Source organism: Chlorocebus sabaeus, chromosome 23 (assembly GCF_047675955.1).
Source record: "Chlorocebus sabaeus isolate Y175 chromosome 23, mChlSab1.0.hap1, whole genome shotgun sequence".
Taxonomy (NCBI): domain Eukaryota; kingdom Metazoa; phylum Chordata; class Mammalia; order Primates; family Cercopithecidae; genus Chlorocebus; species Chlorocebus sabaeus.
This window is the reverse complement of record NC_132926.1, coordinates 30,288,601-30,313,224: the sequence shown is the minus strand read 5'-3', so window position 1 is coordinate 30,313,224 and position 24,624 is coordinate 30,288,601. Positions and strand designations below refer to the sequence as shown.

Genomic DNA, 24,624 nt, shown 5'->3' with positions numbered 1-24,624 from the left:
CTGCAATTATTTTTGCATCAACCTAACTGTTTATCCCTTTGTTCATTTGTTTAACAAATACTTATTGCATGCTCACTGTATGTTAGGCATTGTGTTAGGCACCAGAGATAGACCTTGGAGCAAAAACAAACACGGTCTCTGCTTTTATGGAGCTTGCGATTTGGTGGAAGAGATTGGCTTTAAAAAATCACATCATTGAATTTACGCTTTTAAATCAGGATACATTTTTAGAAGTTTAGAAATTGAGTTCAATTGGAACATGGCATTTGCTAGGACACACAGTGTACTGGAAGAGCAGTACAGGGAAAGAGAACAAGATATTAAAAGTCCTGTGTGTATGTTTGAAGAACTAAGGAAAAAGCCAGGGTGGTTGGATCTTCTGGGGAACTAGTTATGGACCCAGGGTATGGAGCAGTTTGCTCCAGCAGGCTGCACGCTCCCCATTAGCATTCTTTGGTCAGTGCACAACCTTGCGAACAGAGGTTGGTAACTTTTCAGAGGTGCCCTGTCAAATACTCCTTTTTTCAATCCCTCATGTGGAGAGAGAACCCACTCTGGCGGAGATCTTGCTTGTTGCCTCTTTCCTGGAGGCAGGAAGCAAAGGCCTGAACCTGGGCATTCTACTTTAAGATCTCACCTTTTTTGGTGCAATTGTCTTCTGGAATCAAGCCTATTAAAACAATGCAGGCTTGCAGAAAAAAGCCAACGGACATCTCCCAATCTTTTAGGTTTATAGTTAGTTATTTTCTTGACCCCATCAGCTTTTAATTAATTAGTTCTGCCTTTAGGTATAACTTGATAATTTCTGTAGTGTTACTGTTACGATTCGAAGAGTGACTGCCTATAGACCCAACTCTAGGGCATTATTTATGGGAGGGAAAGCTGAGACCTCTAGGTCTTTAATTTCTGTTTCTAACCTGCCTTGCACATTGAGAAGGGTGGACCATTGAAACAAATAACACAGACAAGACTGCTTAGAAATCTTTTGTTCACTACCAGCTATCGCTCCTTAGGCAGTGACCCAAAGGCCTACCTTGTGATGTCTCCGCTTCCTCCTGAATCGGAGCAGCTCTTTATGTTGCCGAGACACAAAGTTAACGGCAGCATATTCTAGTAGGGCTGAGAACACAAAGAGCAGGCAAACTGCCATCCAAATGTCAATGGCTTTCACATAGGACACCTAGAGTGGGGGTGGAGGAGAAACACAGGGAGGTGAGAGCAGGGGAGTGTAAAATATTAAGCTCTTCAGTAATTCCCCACATCACCCACTGCTGTCTGCTCCTCAGCTAGGTTATTAGGGTGGAGGTAGAGAGGAAAACAGAAGAGAAATACATCAAACAGACTGGAAAGAATATCGGGGTAAATAGATTATAGTACCTATGAGAGTACTAAAGAGAGGACGGTGGTATATTTAGCATTATCACTTAGAACAGAATGCTGTGTTTTGTTTAAGGGTGATCGGAACAAACTGTTGTACTGAGCATTAAAAGTGAATGAAGGATGTCAGCAAAAATGACATCATAAGGACCTGAAAATTCCTCCAAAAAATTAATGAGAACACTGGAAAAAATTGTCAGTGCCAACTTTTCAGACCTCCACTAATTACCAAAGGCTTATATCAGTCCTGTCAACATTTATTCAAGAAAATCAGCTGAATCTTAATAAGAACACAAGTTTTGTGGCATTGTTTAAAAGTGTTATTGAGATATAATTCACATACCATACAATTCTTACATTTAAAGTGTACAGTTTAATGATTTTTAGAATATTCACACATGTGTGCAACCATCATCATCAGTCAATTTTAGAACGTTTTCATTACCTCAAAAATAAACCTGTTACCTTTTAGCTATCACCTCTCTATTCCCCTAACCATAAACAACCACTAATCCATATCTCATATGAATGAAATAATACAATATGTGGCCTTTTATGATCGGCCTCTTTCACTTAGCATAATATTTTTAAGGTTCATTCACACTGTAACATGTATCAGTATTTCATTCCTTTTTATGGCTGAATAATAACCCTGTTTTATGGATATACAACATTTTGTTTATCCGTTAATCAGTTAATGGATATTTAAGTTTTCTACCTTTTAGCTACTGTGAGTAATGCTGCTATAAACAACCAAGTACAAGTTTCTGCACTGACATGTATTTTCATTTCCCTTGGAGCTTTGTGGTGTTTTACCCTATTCCTATCCTAATCTATCCAGCTCCATGGTAGCCTTGAAAACCAACAGCTGTCTGGAAGCCACTGGATGGAGCAGAACACAGTTGGAGCTTCTTCAATGCCTCATTTCCAGAGAGTTATCATCATTTGACATACCTCATGGTTCCCTCAAAAATGCCACTCATAAGGCTGTCTTTATTTGACCTGATTTGGAGCTGTCCCTGTGTGAACAACCTTTTCTTTGAGGGCATTCATCAAAAGCAATCAACAGTAATTGCTACCTGAGGCAGTTGGGGCAAAATAATAAGTTAATCAAAAAGCTGAAAAGGAAAAGCTGGGTAATGAGATGTTTATAGGGGGCTTTGGAAAGCTCTGACATATTCTTGGGAAACTGTGTGCAAACTTAGAGCTGTGTGCATTCCCAGGAAGACCTGAGATGGCTGTAGGCACTCACCTTTGGCTAACCTTGATAGTCTGAGCAAGCAGGAAGTGGAGCCTGAGTCAAAGTTGTAAACTGCCTTGCAGAATGTTTCAGATAGAGAGCCCCTTGGTGGAGGCTAGGAGACTTATAGGTTCCAGCCATTTAAGAAACCTTTGTCTGATTTTTAGCTGACTACCAACCTAACTGAGCAGAGACTTCAGTGGTCCTACAAAACAAATAATACAAACTTTACGGAATTAGTTCAGAAAGGTTACTGAATAGCAACAGCAACAAATCCTGAAGAGAGGGGAGAATTTGATTTTCAAAGTTGCCGCATTATATTATTAAAATGTCTAAACTTGGCTGGCAAGATGGCCAAATAGGAACAGCTCTGGTCTGCAGCTCCCAGCAAGATCAATGCAGAAGGCGGGTGATTTCTGCATTTCCAACTGAGGTACCCAGCTTATCTCACTGGGACTGGTTAGACAGTGGGTGCAGCCCACAGAAGGTGAGCCGAAGCAGAGTAGGGTGTCACCTCACCCAGGAAGCGCAAGGGGTTGGGGATCTCCCTCCCCTAGCCAAGGAAAGCCTTGAGGGACTGTGTCGTGAGGGATGGTGCACTCTGGCCCCAGATACTACTCTTTTCCCAGGGTCTTTGCAACCTGCAGACAAGGAGATTCCCTCGGGTGCCTATGCCACCAGGGCCCTGGTTTTCACACACAAAACTGGGCAGCCACTTGGACAGACACCGAGCTAGCTGCAGGAGTTTTTTTTTTTTTCCATACCCCAGTGGCACCTGGAACCCCAGCAAGACAGAACTGTTCACTCCCCTGGAAAGGGGGCTGAAGCCAGCGAGCCAAGTGGTTTAGCTCAGCAGATCCCATCCCCACGGAGTCCAGCAAGCTAAGATCCACTGACTTGAAATTCTCGCTGCCAGCACAGCAGTCTGAAGTCGACCTGGAACCCTTGAGCTTGGTGAGGGGAGAAGTGTCCACCATTACTGAGGATTGAGTAGGTGGTTTTCCCCTCACAGTGTAAACAAAGCTGCCGGGAAGTTCGAACTGGGTGGAGCACACCACAGCTCAGCAAAGCCTCTGTAGCCAGGCTGCCTATCTAGATCCCTCCTCTCTGGGCAGGGCATCTCTGAAAGAAAAGGAGCAGCCCTAGTCAGGGGCTTATAGATAAAACTACCATCTCCCTGGGACAAAGCACCTGGGGGAAGGGGAGGCTGTGGGAGCAGCTTCAGCAGACTTAAACGTTCCTGCCTGCCAGTTCTGAAGAGAGTAGTGGATCTCCCAGCACAGCACCCGAGCTCTGCTAAGGGACAGACTGCCTCCTCAAGTGGGTCCCTGATCCCCATGCCTCCTGACAGAGAAACACCTCCCAGCAGGGGTTGAAAGACACCTCATAGAGGAGAGCTCCAGCTGGCATCTGGCAGGTGCCCCTCTGGGATGAAGCTTCCAGAGGAAGGAACAGGCAGCAATCTTTGCTGTTCTGCAGTCTCCACTGGTGATAACCAGGCAAACAGGATTTGGAGTGGACCTCCAGCCAACTCCAGCAGACCTGCAGCTGAGGGGCCTGACTCTTAGAAGGAAAACTAACAAACAGAAAGGAATAGCATCAAAATCAACAGAAAGGACAGCCATACAGAAATCCCATCTGAAAGTCACCAGCATCAAAGACCAAAGGTAGATAAATCCACGAAGAAGAGGAAAAACCAGCACAAAAAGGCTGAAAATTCCAAAAACTGGAATGCCTTTTCTCCTCCAAAGGATCACAACTCCATGCCAGCAAGGTAACAAAACTAGACAGAGAACGAGTTCGACAAAGTCACAGAAGTAGGCTTCAGAAGGTGGAGAATAACAAACTCCTCTGAGCTAAAGGAGCATGTTCTAATACAAGGCAAGGAAGCTAAGAACGTTGAAAAGAGGTTAGAAGAATTGCTAACTGGAATAACAAGTTTAGAGAAGAACATAAATGACCTGATGGAACTGAAAAACATAGCACGAGAACGTCGTGAAGCATACACAAGTATCAATAGCTGAATCGATCAAGTGGAAGAAAGGATATCAGAGATTGAAGATCAATTTAGTGAAACAAAGCATGAAGACAAGATTAGAGAAAAAAGAATGAAAAGGAACAAAGAAAACCTCCAAGAAATATGGGACTATGTGACAAGACCAAACCTACGTTCAATTGGTGTACCTGAAAGTGACGGGGAGAATGGAACCAAGTTGGAAAACACTCTTCAGGATATCCAGGAGAACTTCCCCAACCTAGCAAGACAGGCCAACATTCAAATTCAGGAAATACAGAGAACGCCACAAAGATACTTCTTGAGAAGAGCAACCCCAAGACACATAATTGTCAGATTCACAAAGGTTGAAATGAAGGAAAAAATATTAGGGGCAGCCAGAGGGAAAGGTCAGGTTACCCACAAGGGGAAGCCCATCAGACTAACAGCAGATCTCTTGGCAGAAACCCTATAAGCCAGAAGAGACTGGGGGCCAATATTCAACAATCTTAAAGAAAAAAATTTTCAACCCAGAATTTCATATCCAGCCAAACTAAGCTTCATAAGCAAAGGAGAGCTTCATAAACAAAAGAGAACTAAAATCCTTTACAGACAAGCAAATGCTGAGAGATTTCGTCTCCACCAGGCCTGTCGTACAAGAGCTCCTGAAGGAAGCACTAAACATGGAAAGGAACAACTGGTACCAGCCACTGCAAAAACATACCAAATTGTAAAGACCATTTACACTATGAAGAAACCACATCAACCAACGGGCACAATAACCAGCTGGCATCATAATGACAGGATCAAATTCACACATAACAATGTTAATCTTAAATGTAAACAGGCTAAATGCTCCAGTTAAAAGACACAGACTGGCAAATTGGATAAAGAGTCAAGACTCAGCAGTGTGCTGTATTTAGAAGACCAGTCTCACGTGCAAAGACACACATAGGCTCAAAATAAAGGGATGGAGGAATGTGTGTGTGTGTGTGTGTGTGTATGTATAATATATATATATATTTATTGAGACAGAGTTTTGCTCTTGTTGCCCAAGGTGGAGTGCAATGGCACGATCTCAGCTCACCACATCCTCTGCCTCCTGGGTTCAAGCTATTCTCCTGCCTCAGCCTCCCAAGTAACTGGGATTACAGGCATGCGCCACCCTGCATGGCTAATTTTGTATTTTTAGTAGAGATGGGGTTTCTTCAGGTTGGTCAGGCTGGTCTCGAACTCCTGACCTCAGGTGATCCACCTGCCTCCGCCTCCGAAAGTGCTGGGATTACAGGCATGAGCAATCGTGTCTGGCGGGATGGGGGGATATTTACCAAGGAAATGGAAAGAAGAAAAAAAAAAAAAAAAAGCAGGGGTTGCAATCCTAGTTTCTGATAAAACAGACTTTAAACCAACAAAGATCAAAAAAGACAAAGAAGGGCATTACATAATGGTAAAGTGATCAATGCAACAAGAAGAGCTAACTATCCTAAATATATATGCACCCCATACAGACCCAGATTCATAAGGCAAGCTCTTAGAGACCTACAAAGAGACATAGACTCCCAAACAATAATAGTGGGAGACTTTAGCACCCCATTGTCAATATTAGATCAACGAGACAGAAATTAACAAGGATATTCAGGACGTGAACTCAGCTCTGGACCAAGCAGACCTAATAGAAATCTACAGAACTCTCCACCCAAAATCAACAAAATATACGTTGTTCTCAGCAACACATCACACTTATTCTAAAATTGACCACATAATTGGAAGTAAAACATTCCTCAGCAAATGCAAAATAATGGACATCATAACAAACAGTCTCTCAGACCACAGTGCAGTCAAACTGGAACTCGGGATTAAGAAACTCACTCAAAACCACACAATTCCATGGAAACTAAACAACCTGCTCCTGAATAACTACTGGGTAAATAACAAAATTAAGGCAGAAATAAATAATTTATTTGAAACCAATGAGAACAAAGACACAACATACCAGAATCTCTGGGACACATCTAAAGCAGTGTTTAAAGGAAAATTTATAGCACTAAATGCCCACAGAAGAAAGCAGAAAAGATCTAAAATCAACACACTAACATCAGAATTAAAAGAACTAGGAAAATAAGAGCAAACAAATTCAAAAGCTAGCAGAAGACAAGAAATAACTAAGATCAGAGCAGAACTGAAGGAGATAGAGACATGAAAAACTCTTCAAAAAATCAATGAATCTGGGGGCTGGCTTTTTGAAGATTAACAAAATATATAGACTGCTAGCCAGAATAATAAGAATGAAATAGAAACAATAAAAAGGATAATGGGGTTATCACCACTGATCCCACAGAAATACAAACTACCATCAGAGAATATTATAAACACCTGTATGCAGAAAACTAGAAGATCTAGAAGAAATGGATAAATTCCTGGACACATACACCCTCTCAAGACTAAATCAGGAAGAAGTTGAATCCTGGAACAGGCCAATAACAAGTTCTGAAATTGAGACAGTAATTAATAGCCTACCAACCATAAAAAGCCCAGGACCAGATGGATTCACAGCCAAATTCTACCAGAGGTACAAAGAGGATCTGGTGCCATTCATCTGAAACTATTCCAAACAATAGAAAAGGAAGGACACCTCCCTAACTCATTTTATGAGGCCAGCATCATCCTGATACCAAAACTCATTTTACGAGGTCAATATCATCCTGATACCAAAACCTGGCAGAGACACAACAAAAAAAGAGAATTTCAGGCCAATATCCCTGATGAACACTGATGCAAAAATCCTCTATAAAATACTGGCAAACCAAATCCAGCAGCACATCAAAAAGCTTATCAATGACCATCAATTCAGCTTCATCCCTGGGATGCAAGGCTGGTTCAACATATGCAAATCAATAAACATAATCCATCACAAAAACAGAACCAATGACAAAAAACCATGATTAGCTCAATAGATGTAGAAAAAACCTTCGATAATATTCAACGCCCCTTCATGCTAAAAACTCTCAATAAACTGGGTATTGATGGAATGCATCTCAAAATAATAAGAGCTACTTATGACAAACCTACAGCCAATATCATATGGAATGGGCAAAACCTGGAAGCATTCCCCTGGAAAGCTGGCACAAGACAAGGATGCCCTCTCTCACCACTCCTATTCAACATAGTGTTGGAAGTGCTGGTCAGGGCAGTCAGGCAAGAGAAAGAAATAAAGCGTATTCAAATAGGAAGAGAGGAAGTCAAATTATCTCTGTTTGCAGATGACATGATTGTATATTTAGAAAACCCCATCGTCTCAGCTCCAAATCTCTTTAAGCTGATAAGCAACTTCAGCAAAGTCTCAGGATACAAAATCAATGTGCAAAAATCACAAGTATTCCTATACACCGATAATAGACAAACAGAGACCCAAATAATGAATGAACTCCCATTCACAACTGCTACAAAGAGAATAAAATATTTAAGAATACAACTTACAAGGGATATGAAGGAACTCTTCAAGGAGAACTACAAACCACTGCTCAAGGAAATAAGAGAGGACACAAACAAATGGAAGAACATTCCATGCTCATGGATAGGAAGAATCAATATTGTGAAAATGGCTATACTTCCCAAAGTAATTTATAGATTCAGTGCTATGCCCATCAAGCTACCACTGACTTTCTTCACAGAAGTAGAAAAAAACTACTTCAAATTTCATATGTAACCAAAAAAGAGCCCGCATACCCAAGACAATCTTAAGCAAAAAGAACAAAGCTGGAGGCATCACACTACCTGGCTTCAAGCTATACTACAAGGCTACAGTAACCAAAACAGCATGGTACTGGTACCAAAACTGATATATAGATCAACGGAACAGAACAGAGGCTTCAGAAATAATGCCATATATCTACAACCATCTGATCTTGACAAAAACAAGCAATGGGGAAAGGAGTCCCTATTTAATAAATGGTGTTGGGAAAACTGGCTAGCCATATGCAGAAAACTGAAACTGCACCCCTTCCTTACACCTTATACAAAAATTAAGATAGATTGAGGACTTAAATGTAAGACCTAAAACCAAAAAATCCCTAGAAGAAAACCTAGGCAATACCATTCAGGACATAGGCCTGAGCAAAGACTTCATGACTAAAACACCAAAAGCAATGGCAACAAAAGCCAAAATTGACAAGTGGGATCTAATTAAACTAAAGAGCTTCTGCACAGCAAAAAAAACAAAAAATCAAAACAAACAAAAACAACAACAACAAAAAAACTATCATCAGAGTGAACAGGCAACCTACAGAATGGGAGAACATTTTTGCAACCTTTCCATCTGACAAAGGGCTAATATCCAGAATCTATAAAAAACTTAAATAAATTTATAAAAAGCAGCCCCATCAAAAAGTGGGTGAAGGATATGAACAGACACTTCTCAAAAGAAGACATTTATGTGGCCAACAAACATGAAAAAAATCTCATCATCACTGGTCATTAGAGAAATGCAAATCAAAACCACAGTGAGACACCAGGTCATACCAGTTAGAATGGCCATCATTAAAAAGTCAGGAAATAATGGATGCTGGAGAGGATGTGGAGAAATAGGAATGCTTTTACACTGTTGGTGAGAATGTAAATTAGTTCAACCATTGTGGAAGACTGTGTGGCAATTCCTCAAGGATCTAGAACTAGAATTTGACCAACAATCCCATTATTGGGTATATAGCCAAAGGATTATAAATCATTCTACTATAAAGACACATGTACATGTATGTTTATTGCAGTACTGTTCACAATAGCAAAGCCTTGGAGCCAACCCAATTGTCCATCAATGATAGACTGGATAAAGAAAATGTGTCACATATACACTATGGAATATGATGCAGCCATAAAAAGGATGAGTTCATGTCCTTTGCAGGGACATGGACGAAACTGGAAACCATTATTCTCAACAAACTAACACAAGAACAGAAAACCAAACACTGCATGTTCTCACTTATAAGTGGGAGTTCAACAGTGAGAATGCATGGACACAGGGCAGGGAACATCACACACTAGGGCCTATTGGGTGGTGGGGTGCTAGTGGAGGGATAGCATTAGGAGAAATACCTAACGTAGATGATGGGTTGATGGGTGCTGCAAACCACCATGACATGTGTATACCTATGTAACAAACCTGCATGTTCTGCATATGTATCCCAGAACTTAAAGTTAAAAAAAAAAAAAGTCCAGTTTTAACAAAAATTCTAAGACATGCAAAAAAGGGGAAAGTATGACTCATACATAGCATGAAAAGTAGTCAAAAGAAGCTGCCCCTGAGGAAGCCCAGATGCTGGACTTAGTAGACAAAGACTTTAAATCAGTTATTTTAAGTATGTTCAACAAACTAAAGGAAACTGTCTAAACAACTAAAGGAAAATATGAGAGCAGTGTCTCACAAATTATAGCATATTAGTAAAGAGAAATGATAGCCTGTAATCCCAGCACTTTGGGAGGCTGAGGCAGGTGTATCACCTCAGGTCAGGAGTTTGAGACCAGTCCGGCCAACATGGTGAAACCTCGTCTCTACTAAAAATACAAAAATTATCCAGGCATGGTGGTGGTTGCCTGTAATGCCAGCTTACTCGGGAGGCCGAGATTGGAGAATCACTTGAACACAGGAGGCAGAGGCTGCAGTGAGCTAAGATCGTATCACCACACTCTAGCCTGAGCAACAGAGTGAGAGTCCATCCCAAAAAAAGAAATGATAAAATAGAAATTCTGGAGTTGAAAAGTAAAATAAATGAAAACTTCATGAGATGGAATCAACAGTAGATTTAAGAAGACAGAAGAATCAGGAAACTTAAAGAAGAATCAGTGAATTTTAGATTATATGGTCTGAGGAACAGAATGAAGAAAAATAAACAGCCCCAGAAACCTGTGGGAAACCACGTAATGCACCAACATAATGTTTAATAGGAATCTGCAGTGGAGACAGAAAGAGAAAGAATATTTTAAAAAATAGTGCCTGAAAACTTATCAAATTTGTTGAAAAATAGTAATGTATACATCTAAGAAGCACAGGGAACTCCAAGTAAGATAAAGAGATCCACACCTAGACACATCCTAATCAAAATGTCAGAAGACAAGGTCAGAATCTTTTTTTTTTTCCCAGATGGAGTCTCGCTCTGTCGCCCAAGCTAGAGTGCAATGGCTAGATCTCTTCTCACTGCAATCTCCACCTCCCAGGTTCAAGAAATTCTCCTGCAAAGGCAGAATCTTAAAACAGCAAAAGAGAAGCAACTTCTTTTGTACAAGGGATTCTGGATTAACAGTTGTATTCTCATTAATACCATGGGGTACAGAAGACAGTGGGATAACATTTTCAAAGTGCTGAAAGGAAAAGACTGCCAATTTTTCTCAAGAATTCTGTATCCCTTAAAAATGAAAAATATATTTTTAGGTAAACAAAAGCTGAACTACTTCCATTGGCAGATCTGTCCTACAAGAAATACTAAAGGACGTCCTTTAGGCTGAAATAAAAGGATGCTAGACAATAACTCAAATTCATATGAAGAAATAAGGAGTATTAGTAAAGGTAACTGCATAGGTCAATATTCAAGACAATATGAAAAAATGTAGTTTTTGTTTGTAACTTTTTTCTCCTATCTGATTTAAAGGACAACTGAGTAAAGCAATGATTATAAACCTGTGTTAATTAACATATAATGAAGATGTAATTTGTATGATAATAGCAGTGTAAAGAAAGGGGGAGGTAATTGAGCTATATAGGAGCAAAGTTTTTTGTGTACTGTTATGAACTGAATGTTTGTGTGCCCCTAAAATTCATATGTTGACGTCCTTACCCCCAATATGACTGTATTTGGAGACAGGGCCTATGAGGAAGTGATTAGGTTAGAGTTAGGGTTAGGGTTAGGGTTAGATCTTAGAGGTGAGATCTTTAGGGTGAGATCTTACAGGTGGGGCCTTAATTCAGTAGAAATTAGGGAGGAAGAGATACTAGAACTCTTTCTCTACCATGTTAGGACAAAGCAAGAAAGTGGTCATCTGCAAACATGAAAGAGAACCTTCACTAGCAACTGAATTAGCTGCTACCTTGATTTTGGACTTCCCAGGTTTTAGAACTATGAGAAATAAATTTTTGTTGTTTAAACCACCAAATCTGTGGCATTTGTTTTAGTAGTCCAAGTAAACTAAGACACTGTTGTGATTAAGTTAGTATTAATAATCTGAATTAGATGTTTCTGAAATAAGATGAAATTGTAATCCCCAGGCCAATCATGAAAAAAATAACTAAAAAAAAAAAAAAAAAAAAGTAAAAGAAATGACCAGGGAATTAAGATGACACACTAGAAAATAGTGTTTTTTTTTTGTTTTTTTTTTTTTTGTTTTTTTGTTTTTTTTGAGACAGGGTCTTGCTTTGTTACCCAGGCTGGAGTGCAGTGTTGCAAGCATGGCTCACTGCAGCCTCAATTTCCAAGGTTCAAGCAATCCTGCCACTTCAGCCTCCTAAGTAGCTAGGACTACAGCTATATGCCATTCCATCCAGCTATTTTTTTTAAAGTATCTTTTGCAAAGATGGGGTTTCACCATATTGGCTAGGCTGGTCTTGGACTCCTTAACTCAAGCAACCTACCTGCCTGAGCCTCCCAAAGTGCTGGGATTATAGGCATGAGCAACTGCACTCACAAAAATACATATTTAATGCAAAAAGGCAGTAATGGAGGAACAAAGACACAAAAAAGATAAGATATATATAGAAAACAACACAATGGCAGATGTAAATGATACCAAATTGCATTTTTTATTACATTAATTAAATTAAGTGGAAATAGGCTAAACAAACTAATTGAAAGAGATTGTCGGACTTGATTAAAAAATAAAATGCAACTACATACTGTCTATAAAAGACACACTTTAGATTCAAAGACACAACTCGGATAAAAGTAGAAGAATGGAAAAAAACGTACCATGTAAACACTAACCAAAAGAGGCCTGTAGGTGATTATACCAATATCAGAAAAAAAAAAAAACCCCACAAACAAACCAATCTTTAGGGGAAAAAATTTGTTATTAAGAGATGAAGAGCATTTGATAATAAGAGAGTCAATCCATCAAGAAATATAACAATTATAAACATCTATGCATCTAACAACAGAGTCCCAAAATGTATGAAGCAAAACCGCCTGAACTGAAGTGATAAATAGATAATTCAACAATAATACTTGGAGTCTTCAAAACCCTGCTTTTTATAATGAATAGAACAATTAGAAGATCGCCAAGGAAATGAAAAATTTAAATGACACTGTAAACCAACTAGACCTAAGAAACACCTATAGAATACTCCACCCAATAACAGAAGAATATACATTCTTCTGAAGTGCACATGGAGTATTTTCAGAATAAACCATATATTATGCATAGAACAAGTCTCAGACTTAAAATAGTTGAAATCATACCAAATATGTTTTCTGATTTCAATGAAATATTAAAAATAACCAAAAGTAAGTTGGAAAACTCACAAAAATTAATTAATGCATCAAAGAATAAATAAAACATAAATTAAGGAATACTCTGAGATGAATGAAAAACACAACATACTAAAACTAATAAGATGCAGCTAAAATCATTTTTAGAGGGAAGTGTATAGCTGTAAACATCTGTTTTAAAGAGAAGAAAGGTCCCAGATCAATAACCTAACTTTGCACCTTAAGAAACTAGGAGGGCAAACTAAAGTCAAAGCAAGCAGAAGGAAGAAAATAATAAAGATTAGAATGGTAATAAGTAAAATAGTAGAAAAATAATAGAGAAAATCCGTGAAACCAAATGTTGATTCTTTGAAAAAATTAGCAAAATTGAATAACTTCTAATTATATCATTCAAGAAAAAAAATGAGAGAAGAATCAAATTACTAAAATAAAGAGTGAAAGAGGGGGCATTATCATTGACTTTACAGAAATAAAAAGGATTATAAGGGAATACTTTGAACAACTGTATGCCAATAAATTTGATAACCTAAATGAGGTGGTCAAATTTCTAAAAAGACACTGACTCAAAAAGAAATAGAGGCCAGGGATGGTGGCTCTTGCCTGTAATCCCAGCACTTTGGGAGGCCAAGATGGGTGGATCACCTGAGGTCAAGAGTTTGAGACCAGCCTGGCCAACATGGCGAAACCCCATCTCTACTAAAAATGCAAAAATTAGCCAAGCATGGTGGCGTGCACCTTTAAACCTAGCTACTTGGGAGGCTGAGGCAGGAGAATTGCTTGAACCCAGGAGGCAGAGGTTGCCGTGAGCCAAGATCGTGCCACTGCGCTCCAGCCTGGGTGACAACAGCAAAACTCCATCTTAAAAAAAAAAAAAAAAGAAAATTTGAATACACACATAACATGTAAGGAGATTAAATTAGTAATAAAAATTCGACAAAGAATTGTCCAGGACCAGATGGCTTCCTTCATTAATTCTACCAAACATTTAAAGAATTAACACGAATCCTTCTTATACTCTCTCAGAGAAGTGGAATTGGATAGAACATTTCCCAACTCATTCTAAGAAGCTAGTATTACCCTGACAACAAAACCAAAGACATCACAATAAAGAAAACTACATATCAATATTTCTTATGAATACAGACAAAAAAAAAAAAAAAACTCAAGAAAACACTAGCAAACCAAATCCAGTGACATATGAAAAGGAATTACACATTATGAGTGAGTGGGATGTATCCCAGGAATGCAATGTTAGTTGAACATACAAAAATCAGTCACCATATGAATAAAATAAAGGAAAAATATCACATGATTCTCTAAATAGATGCAGAAACAGGATTTGACAAAATTCAACACCTTTCATGGTAAAAATACTCAACAAATTAATAATTGAAAACTTCCTCAAACTATAAAGGGCATCTATGTAAAACCCACAGCTAAACTCATGCTTAATAGTGAAAAATTGAAAGCTTTCTATGTAAGATCAGGAATGAGACAGGAATATCTGTTCTTACCAGTTCTGTTCTTCATTGTACTGGGAGATCTAGCTGGGGAAATTAGGTGAGAAAAAGAAATAAATGACATCTAGGTGAGAAAGGAAAAAGTAAAGCAATCTTTATTTGTACATCACATGGTCTTGTATAAAGAAAATCCTAAGGATGTATAAAAGACTGAGAGTTAATAAATGAGTTCAGCAAAGTTATTGGATACAAGATGAACATACAAAAATCAATTGTATTTCTATGGACTAGAATTTAAAAATTAAACTTAAAAACAATTCAATTTATATAGCTTAAAAGAATATATCTGTACAACACCTGTTATATAATTTAACAAAATAGGTGCAAGACTTGTACACTGAAAACTAGAAATCTTTCTTGAAAGAAATTAAAGATGACCTAAATAAATGGGAAGAAATCCCATGTTGATGGATTGGAAGACATAATATTGTTAAGATGGCAATACTCCCCTGATTAGTCCATGGATTCAATGCATTCTTTATTAAAACTCCAGCTATTTTTTTCATTTCAAAAATTGACAAGCTGCTTCTAAAATTTATATTTGTGTGCAAATGCAAAAGACAGAGAGTAGCCAAAACAATCTTGAAAAAGTAGAACAAAGTTGGAGGACTCACACTTCCAGATTTTAAAAGTTACTCCAAAGCTACTGTAATCAAAACAGTGTGGTACTGACAAAAGGATCAACATATAGATCAGTGGAATAGAATTGAGAGTCCAGAAGTAAGCCAGTCCATTTATGGGTTGATTTATTTTTTTGAGAAGGCTATCAATTCAACAGGGAAAAGAATACTCTTCTCAAAAAATGGTGTTGGGACAACTGGATATTCACACGTCAAAGTATGAAGTTGGGCTGGGCATTGTGGCTCACACCTGTAATCCTAGCACTTTGGGAGGCTGAGGCAGGCGGATCACCTGGGGTCAGGAGTTTGAGACCAGTCTGACCAACATGGTGAAACCACATCTCTAGTAAAAATACAAAACTTAGCCAGGTATGGCGGCACATGCTTGTAATCCCAGCTACTCGGGAGGCTGAGGCAGAAGAATTGCTTGAACCCAGTAGGTGGAGGTTGCAGTGAGTCAAGATTATGCCACTGCACTCTAGCCTGAGTGACAGAGTGAGACTATGTCTCCAAAAAAAAAAAAAAAAAAAAGGAATGAAGTTGGACCTCTTCCCTCACATCACATATATAAATAAATCTAAATGTGCCAAAGACCTAAACATGAGAGCTAAAGTATGAAACTCTTAGGAGAAAATATAGGTATGAATCTTCATGACCTTGGATTAGGCAACAGTTTCTAAAAAATGACACCAAGGCCAGGAGCAGTGACTCACGCCTGTAATGCCAGCACTTTGAGAGGCTGAGGCAGGCAGATCGCTTGAGGTCAGGAGTTTGAGACCAGGCTGGCCAACATGACAAAATCCCATCTCTACTAAAAAGATAAACATTAGCCAGGCATTGTGGCCGGGCGCAGTGGCTCATGCCTGTAATCCCAGCACTTTTGGGAGGCCGAGGCGGGCAGATCATGAGGTCAGGAGATCAAGACCATCCTGGGTAACACAGTGAAACCCTGTCTCTGCTAAAAATACAAAAATTAGCTGGGCATGGTGGCGGGTGCCTGTAGTCCCAGCTACTTGGGAGGCTGAGGCAGGAGAATGGAATGAACCTGGGAGGCGGAAGTTGCAGTGAGCTGAGTGAGACTGCACTCTAGCCTGGGCGACAGACAGAGTGAGACCCTGTCTCAAAAAAAAAAAAAAAAAAAAAAAAAAAAAAAAAAAATTAAGCCAGGCATGGTAGTACATGCCTATAATTTCAGCTACTCGGGAGGCTGAGGCTGGAGAATTGCTTGCACCTGGGAGAGAGAGGTTACAGTGAGCAGCGACTGTGTCACTGCACTCCAGCCTGGGTGACAGGGTGACAGAGTAATACTCCATCTCAAAAACAAAACAAAACAAAACAAAACAAAACACCAAAAGCATAAGCAACAAAAGAAAAAATAGATCAATTAGACTTCATCAAAATTAAAAACTTTTGTGCATAAATGATACTATCAATCAAGTGAAAAGAAAACCCATAGAGTCTTAAGTCCATTTTGTGTTACTTCAAAAGAATATCTAAGATGGGATAATTTATAAAGAAAAAATGGTTTATTTGGCTCACAATTCTGATGTCCGAAAAAGTGCAAGATTGGGCATCTGGTGAGGGCCTCAGGCTGCTTCCACTCATGGTAGAAAGTGAAGGGAAGCCATGTACAGAGATCACATGGTGACAGAGGCAGTAAGAAGTGGATGGGAGATGCCAGGCTCTTTTAAAAAATCATTTTTAAAAATTTTATTTATTTTTTAATTTTACTTTAAGTTTTGGGATACATGTGCAGAACATGCAGGTTTGTTACATAGGTGTATTACCTGTGGCCAGGCTCTTTTTAACAATGAATATAGTGAGAACTCACCCCTGAAAGAAGGCATTAATCTATTCATGAGGAATCCACTCCTATGATACAAACACCTCCATTAGGACCCACCTCCAATGCTGGGGATTAAATTTTAATACAAGGTTTGGAAGAGACAAGAATCTAAACCACAGCACATAGAATGAGAGAATATATGTGCAAATCATATATCTAATAAAGGTCTAAAATCCAGAATACATAAAGAACTGTTACAACTCAATAATAAGATAAATAACAAAAGTGACCAAAAGATTTTAATAGTGAGTGGAGCAGAAATGCAGACATTTCACCAAAGAAGATATAGAAGTGATCACTAAGCACATGAAATGATGCTCAACATTATTATTCATTAGCAAAAGGCAAATCAAAATCACAATGCAATACCATTTCACACCCACTAAATGGCTACAGTTAAAAAAACCCAGATAATAATATATGTTTGTGAAGATGTGGAGACACTGGAACCCTGGTGGGATCATAAAATGGTATAGCTGCTTTGGAAAACAGTTTGGCAGTTCTTTAAAAAGTTAAGCATGTAGTACATGTGACACAACAGTTTCACTTCTAGTTATATACCTTTGAGAATTAAAAACATGTGCACACAAAAACTTGTACACAGATATTCACAGCAGCATTATTTATAATAGCCAAAGTGAAAATAAACCAAATGCCTAACTGCTGAATGGATAACAAAATGTGATATATCTATACTATGGAATATTATTCAGCCATATAAAGGAATGAAGTACTGATGCATTCTACAACATGGATGAACCTTGAAACACTAAATGAAAAAAGCCAATCATAAAAGGCCGCATATTGTATGATTACATTTATACGAGGCACCCAGAAAAGGCAGATTTATACAGGTAGTAAGTATCCATTTATCGTTACCAGAGGCTCTTGGGAGTGGAGAATGAGGGGTGACTGTTGGAGGGTATGGATTTTCTTTCCAGGTGATGAAAATGTTCTGGAATTAGATACTATCTGTAGGAAGTTGTATAGATAGGGTTGTACAACTTTGTGAATATACTAAAAGGAACTAAATCTAATGCTTAAAAAGGCAAATAAATAAAAAGTATGAATGAAGGGGAAGGTGGAGTTGAGTGTTAATAACATATGGAGCCAAATATTGTTAACTACGAGTGCAGCAGAATGTTGAGTCTAGTGTAAACCATAAGTAGAGAAGAATGTGGCATCAACTATTAATAGTGAGTGGAGCAGAATGTTGAATCTAGCATAAGGAAAAGAAAGCAGAACATTATGTCTACTGTTACAATAGCACACAGCAGAATGTGTTGTCAGGTGTTAATAGTGATCAGAGAATGTGGATTCAAGCATTTGTGGTGAATGTAGCAGAATTTGAGGTCTGGTGTGAATGCTTCAGAGAACATATTGTCGAGTTTTGTTGTAAGGGAATAGAGGAGAGTGTGGTTCTACTGCTGATGGCAGATGAAACGGAATGTTGTGTCTCACATTAAAAGTTAATGGAACAGTCAGTGTCATGAAAAACAAAAAACAGCTAGGAGACTGTTCTAGGTTAAAAGAGACAAAATAGAGCAACTGTGTGCAATATGAATTGGATGCTTGATTGGATCCCTCATCATATTTTCTGATGACTTTTTTGACAACTGGGAGAATTTAAATAAAGGTCCTGTATTAGATGACATTATTGAATTATTTCAAATTGAATTATTTCTAATTCAATAATAACCATTGAATTAATGTTAATTTTTAAAGATGTGATAATGTCATTGTGATTCTCCTTCCTTATTTTGAGGTGAATTGCCATGACTTTGTTGATTCAGCAAAAATTGCATCTACCTACCTACCTGCCCATCTATCTATCTATTTATCCATCTGTCTACCTATATTGAGAAAGTGTATGTGGGAAATGATGACTGGTGAATCTGGGTAAAGGGTGTGAGGGTGTTTATTGTATATTCTTTCAACTTTTCTATGTCAAAACAGAATGTTAAGCAGCATTAATTGGAAATGGTGCAAAACATTGTTTCTAGCAGAAGGCTAAAGGAAGCAGAATGTGGTGTCTGGCATTAATAGTAGAGCAGAATATCATGTCTATTTTTGAGTGAATAGAACAGAATGCGACTCAAACAATAATAGTGAATGTGGTAGAATGCAGCACGTAGCATTAAAAAAGAGTGAAGTAGAATGAAGCATCAATCATCAACAGTGAAAAGCACAGAACGTTGTACCTCAACTAGGGGTGAATGTAGGAGTATGTGGTGTCTAGCATTAATAGTAAGTGAAATGGAACATTATGTTTAGCGTTAGAACTGAATTAAGTAATCCCAGCACTTTGGGAGGCTAAGGTGGGTGGATCACGAAGTCAGGAGTTCAAGATGAGCCTTGCCAACATAGTGAAACCCCATCTCTACTAAAAATACAAACAGTAGCCAGGCATGGCGGCGCATGCCTGTAGTCCCAGCTACCCGGGAGGCTGAGGCGGGAGAATTGCTTGAACCCGGGAGGTGGAGGTTGCAGTGAGCTGAGATTGCGCCACTGCGCTCCAGCTTGGACAACGGAGTGAGACTCCGTCTTAAAAAAAAAAAAAAGTAGTGAATTAAGCAGAATGCAAGATCTAGTGTTGACAGTGAAGGGAACAGAAGGTTGTATTGATTGTAAGGGTGACTGAAAGAAAAATAGTGCCTGGTGTTAGTAATGAATGAAGTGAGATGCTGTGTCTGGTGTTAGAGGTGAATGGAACAGAGTGTTGTGTCTAGCATAAGGGTGAATGCAGCAGAATGTGTATCTGACATTAATAGTGAATGAAGCAGAATTCTGTGTCTAGTGTTGATAGTGAAAGAAGCAGACTATGGTTTAGGAGTTAACACCAAATGTGGTGTTTAACATTAGAAATGTAAGTATCAAATTGAAGTGTGATCAGAAAAGGGTTAACAAAACAGGCTTGAGGCTGCTATCTTAGGAAGGGCCTGCTTGCAAGGTTGCCTCTTGGATGGCATCTGAGAACTTGGATTTTGGGAATATTCCTACTTTCCCTAACTGATAAGGCTGGCTCACTGTGCCTAGATTGTATAATCTGGTTCCTGTTGAACAATCTGCTTTCCTTCCGGGAGTCTGGAATTTTGGCACATGCTAGGCAGAGGGTGCTGATATGACCAGCCCCCAGTTAAAACATGGAATGCTGAGCCTCTAATGAATCTTAGAGCATAGAGCAGACTCTGTTTTTCTTTCCTTCTTTCTTTTTTTTAAGATGGAGTCTCACTGTGTTGCCCAGGCTGGAGTGCAGTGGCATGATCTTGGATCACTGCAACCTCCGCCTCTCGGGTTCAAGTGATTCTTCAACCTCAGTCTCCCAAGTAGCTGGGATTACAAGTGCGGGCCACCATGCCTGGCTAACAGTTTCTGTTTTTCTGTCTTTTGGGGCAGAAACATAGCACACACATGTCTGCGTTGTTGTTGCTGGAGTAAGAGTGCATTCTGTGTGACCCCTCATGGGAGGGGGAGAGTAAGGAAGCCCGCACATGGATTCCTCTAGTCTCTGCCTATGTTCTTTCCCCCTGATGAGTTAGCCATATCTTCTGAATATGTTGCTGTAATAAATATTAGCTGTGGAGAGCCGAGAATGGGAGAAGAATGGAGTGTGTGAACAGCACGACGGCCTCCTCTCCTCTCCTCACTTCACTCTCACGGCCTACCTTTACCTGCCCGCCTGCTCGGCGCCCAGAACACCTTCCACCATGACTGCCTCAGCATGTTCCCACTTAAACAAAGTCATTAAGCATGTGTACATGTCCCTGTCTCAGGGTGAGAAAGTCCAGGCCATGTATATCTGGATCGATGTTACTGGAGAAGGACTGCGCTGCAAGACCCGGACCCGGGACAGTGAGCTCAAGTGTGTGGAAGAGTTAGTTGCCTGAGTGGAATTTCTTCTTTCTCTGTCTTGTCTTGTCTTTTTTCTTTCTTTTCTTTTCTTTTCTTCTTTCTTTCTTTCTCCCTCTTTCTTTTCTTTTTTCATTCTTGCCTTTCTTTCTTTCTTTCTTTCTTTCTTTCTTTCTTTCTTTCTTTCTTTCTTTCTTTCTTTCTTTCTTTCTTTCTTTCTCTCTCTCTCTCTCTCTCTCTCTCTCTCCCTTCCTTCCTTCCTTCCTTTCCTTCCTTCCTTCCTTCCTTCCTTCCTTCCTTCCTTCCTTCCTTCCTTCCTTCCTTCCTTCCTTCCTTCCTTCCTTCCTCCTTCCTTCCTTCCTTTCTTTCTTCCCTCCTCTTTCTTTTCTTTCTTTCTTTGTTTCTCTCTTTCTTTTCTTTCTGACAGAGTTTTCACTCTTGTTGCCCAGGCTGGAGTGCAATGGCATGATTTCAGCTCGCTGCAACCTCAGCCTCCCAGGTTCAAGCGATTCTCCTGCCTCAGCCTCCCAAGTAACTAGGTTACAGGTGTGTGCGACTACCCCCAACTAATTTTTTGTATTTTTAGTAGAGACGGGGTTTTACTATGTTGGCCAGGCTGGTCTCCAACTCCTGACCTCAGGTGATCCACCTGCCTCGGCCTCCGAAAGTGCTGGGATTACAGGCATGAGCCACCATGCCTGGCCTGGCATTTTGATGGCTCTAGTATTTTACAGTCTGAAGGTGCCAACAGTGACATGACTGCTGCCATGTTTTGGGATACCTTCAGTAAAGACCCTACAAGCTGGTGTTCTGTGAAGTTTTCAAGTACAACCAAAAGGCTGCAGAGACCAATTTGAGGCACACCTGTAAGTGGATAATGGACATGGTGAGCAACCAGTTCCCCTGGTTTGGCATGGACCAGGAATATCCCCTCATGGGGACAGATGGGCACCCCTTTGGTTGGCCTTCCAATGGCTTCCCAGGACCCCAGGTCCATATTACTGCAGTGTGGGAGCAGACAAAGCCTATGGTACGGACATTGTGGAGGCCCATTACCAGGCCTGCTTGTATGCTGGAGTCAAGATGGCGGGGACTAATGCTGAGGTCACGCCTGCCCAGTGGGAATTTTAAATCGGACGCTGTGAAGGAATCAGCATGGGAGATCATATCTGAGTGGCCTGTTTCATTTTGCATCATGTATGTGAAGACTTTGGAGTGATAGCAACCTTTGATCCTAAGCCCATTCCTGGGAACTGGAAGGGTACAGGCTGCCATACCAACTTTAGCACCAAGGCCGTGTGGGAGGAGAATGGTCTGAAGTACATTGAGGAGGCCATCGAGAAACTAAGCAAGTGGCACCAGTACCACATCCATGCCTATGATCCCAAAGGAGGCCTGGACAAAGCCCAGCACGTAGCTGGATTCCATGAAACCTCCAACATCAACGACTTTTCTGCTGGTGTAGCCAATTGTAGTGCCAACATATGCATTCCCTGGACTGTTGGCCAGGAGAAGAAGGGTTACTTTGAAGACCGTCGCCACTCTGCCAACTGCGAACCCTTTTCGGTGACAGAAGCCCTCATCCACATGTGTCTTCCCAATGAAACCGGCAGTGAGCTCTTCCAGTACGAAAACTAAGTGGACCAGACCTCCAGCCATTGAGCCCCTCCTAGTTCTTTATCCCACTCCAACTCTTCCCCATCTCCCAGTTGTCCCAATTGCAACTCAAAGGGTGGAATATAAAGGCCTTTTTTAATTCAAAAAATTAAAAAATAAATAAATCTTAGCTGCGAATACAACTTTATGCTGAGTCCTATGAATCTTTCTATCAAATCTCTAGATATGGGATTAGTGTTGGAGATCCCTGACACACAGTATTTACTATTAATGGTGAAAAGAGCAGAATGTTGTACTTAGCTCTGAAAGTGAATGGAGGAGAATGTGAAGTTGAGTGTTAACAGTAAATGAAGCAGAATGTGTGTCTGGTGTTGGTAGACAGTGGAGCAGAATGTGGTGTCTGGCAACTCGTATTGAGCATAATGTTGAGTCTGGTGGAAGGTTTGATGGATCAGAAAAGTGTAGAACCTGCAAAGATCTGCAGGATCCTGCAAAGTATAGTAGATAAATAAGTAGTGAATAATTCCTTTGCTCCCCATGTTTTAGGCAGAACAAGGAAGTAGATGCTGTCCTTATTTGTCCAGGTGCTCTGTGCTCTTGGGCAATGGGACTTACCTTGGGCAGAGATGCTCGAGAACCAGAGCTCTGGGTGGTCATGGTGAGCACCGTGGTGATGCCTAGGCCCACCCGAGCAGGTGCAGCATCCATGTTGATCCAGAAGGAGATCCATGAGAGGATGACAATGAGCAGACTGGGAATATACATTTGAATCAGGTAGTAACCCATCTGCCGCTCCAGGTGGAACCGGGCCTCAATGCAGGTGAATTTACCTGCAAGAAATTGCAGTGAGAAGGCAGTGTAGCCTGGTGAATAGGACAAAAGGCTCTAGGCTTAGAATAACCTCGACTGGAGTCCTGGTTCAGTCTTATACTACCTGTGTCCTTAGACAAGTATTTGAATTGTTCTGTATATGTTTCCTCATGTGTAGTAAACTGGGGATAATAGTAATAATACCTCTATCATATAGTTACTTATATGATTAATGTGAGGATACAATGAGATGATGCCTATGAAAAACTCAGCACAGTCCTCATACATTGTAAATGTTCAGGATTGTCAATTGCCATCATCATCACCATCGTCATCATCATCATCATCAGTATTTTGTTGCTAAGAATGGGCCTGACTAAGTGGCACTTTCTCTACCTTTCTGCCAGTTATCTTCCCAAAACATGACTTGATCCTGTTATTTCCTCTTCTAAAACCTTTGGTCTCGTCCTTCTTTCCTCATACAAGGCAGTTCCCATTACCTACAGGAAAAAGTTCAAACTCTTTAGCCTGCCCTTTATAATCAAGCTCTAACCAGTCTTTCTATCCCCTTCCCCATCTTTCTTCACCCTAATCATGACTCCCTACATGTCACCCCTTGCCTTGAGCATTCCCTGAACTTTCATGTTTCTGAGCTTTTGATCTTGCTCATCCCTTTGCCCAGAATGCCCTTATTCCTTCCCACAACCAGCCAAAGAAATCTTCCTTCTCCTCCATGGCAGTGTAAATGTGAAGATTCTCCCAGGCAGAATGCTGCTCTTTTTCTGTGTTCCCTGAGCCCCGTTCACAGGATCATCAGAGCCTCCAAGACATAATACAATGAGTGAGGGGGCAAGTCAGTCTCTCTCTCTGTCTTCTGCACTAGACTAGGCAGCTTGTCTCCTCCCTGTCTATGTATCCCTGGAACTGGGATGGGCCCAGTCTTATGGTGGGGCCTTAGTTCCTGTCTACTGAAGCACAATAGGGAATTTCCTGGAGTTCCCTGGACTGTAAGCTGTAGGCAGGGCCTTGTCAGTCTTTTCTTCTTGCATCCATAGGGTCTAGCACGGAGTTCAGCTCTCACTTAAATGAAAATGGTGAAGAGCAAGTGAAACGAATGAGAATATGCTATGTACATTTAGGTTGTTTCCATATCTTGGCTATTGTGAATATTACTGCAGTGAACATGGGAGTGCAGATATGCCTTTGAGATACTGGTTTTATTTTCTTTGGCTATGTATCTAGAAGTGGGATTGCTGGACCATGATATATTTCTCAATGGATGAA

The 24,624-nt window shown here is 40.1% G+C and overlaps 1 protein-coding gene and 1 pseudogene across 3 annotated transcripts in view; one reads left to right on the top strand and one right to left on the bottom strand.

Annotated features, from left to right (window-relative positions):
• Positions 1–24,624, bottom strand: part of GLRA1 (glycine receptor alpha 1) — a 102,370-nt gene that overhangs the window by 5,495 nt on the left and 72,251 nt on the right. For all 3 annotated transcript variants that reach the window (XM_008015066.3, XM_073010570.1, XM_073010572.1), the window contains 2 exons: positions 23,146–23,360; positions 1,034–1,180 (listed from right to left, as the gene is read on the bottom strand). In XM_008015066.3, coding sequence (XP_008013257.1) covers positions 1,034–1,180; positions 23,146–23,360 — 362 coding nt within the window. The remainder of the gene's footprint in view (positions 1–1,033; positions 1,181–23,145; positions 23,361–24,624) is intronic.
• On the top strand, positions 20,656–22,551 carry LOC103244820 (glutamine synthetase-like; annotated as a pseudogene).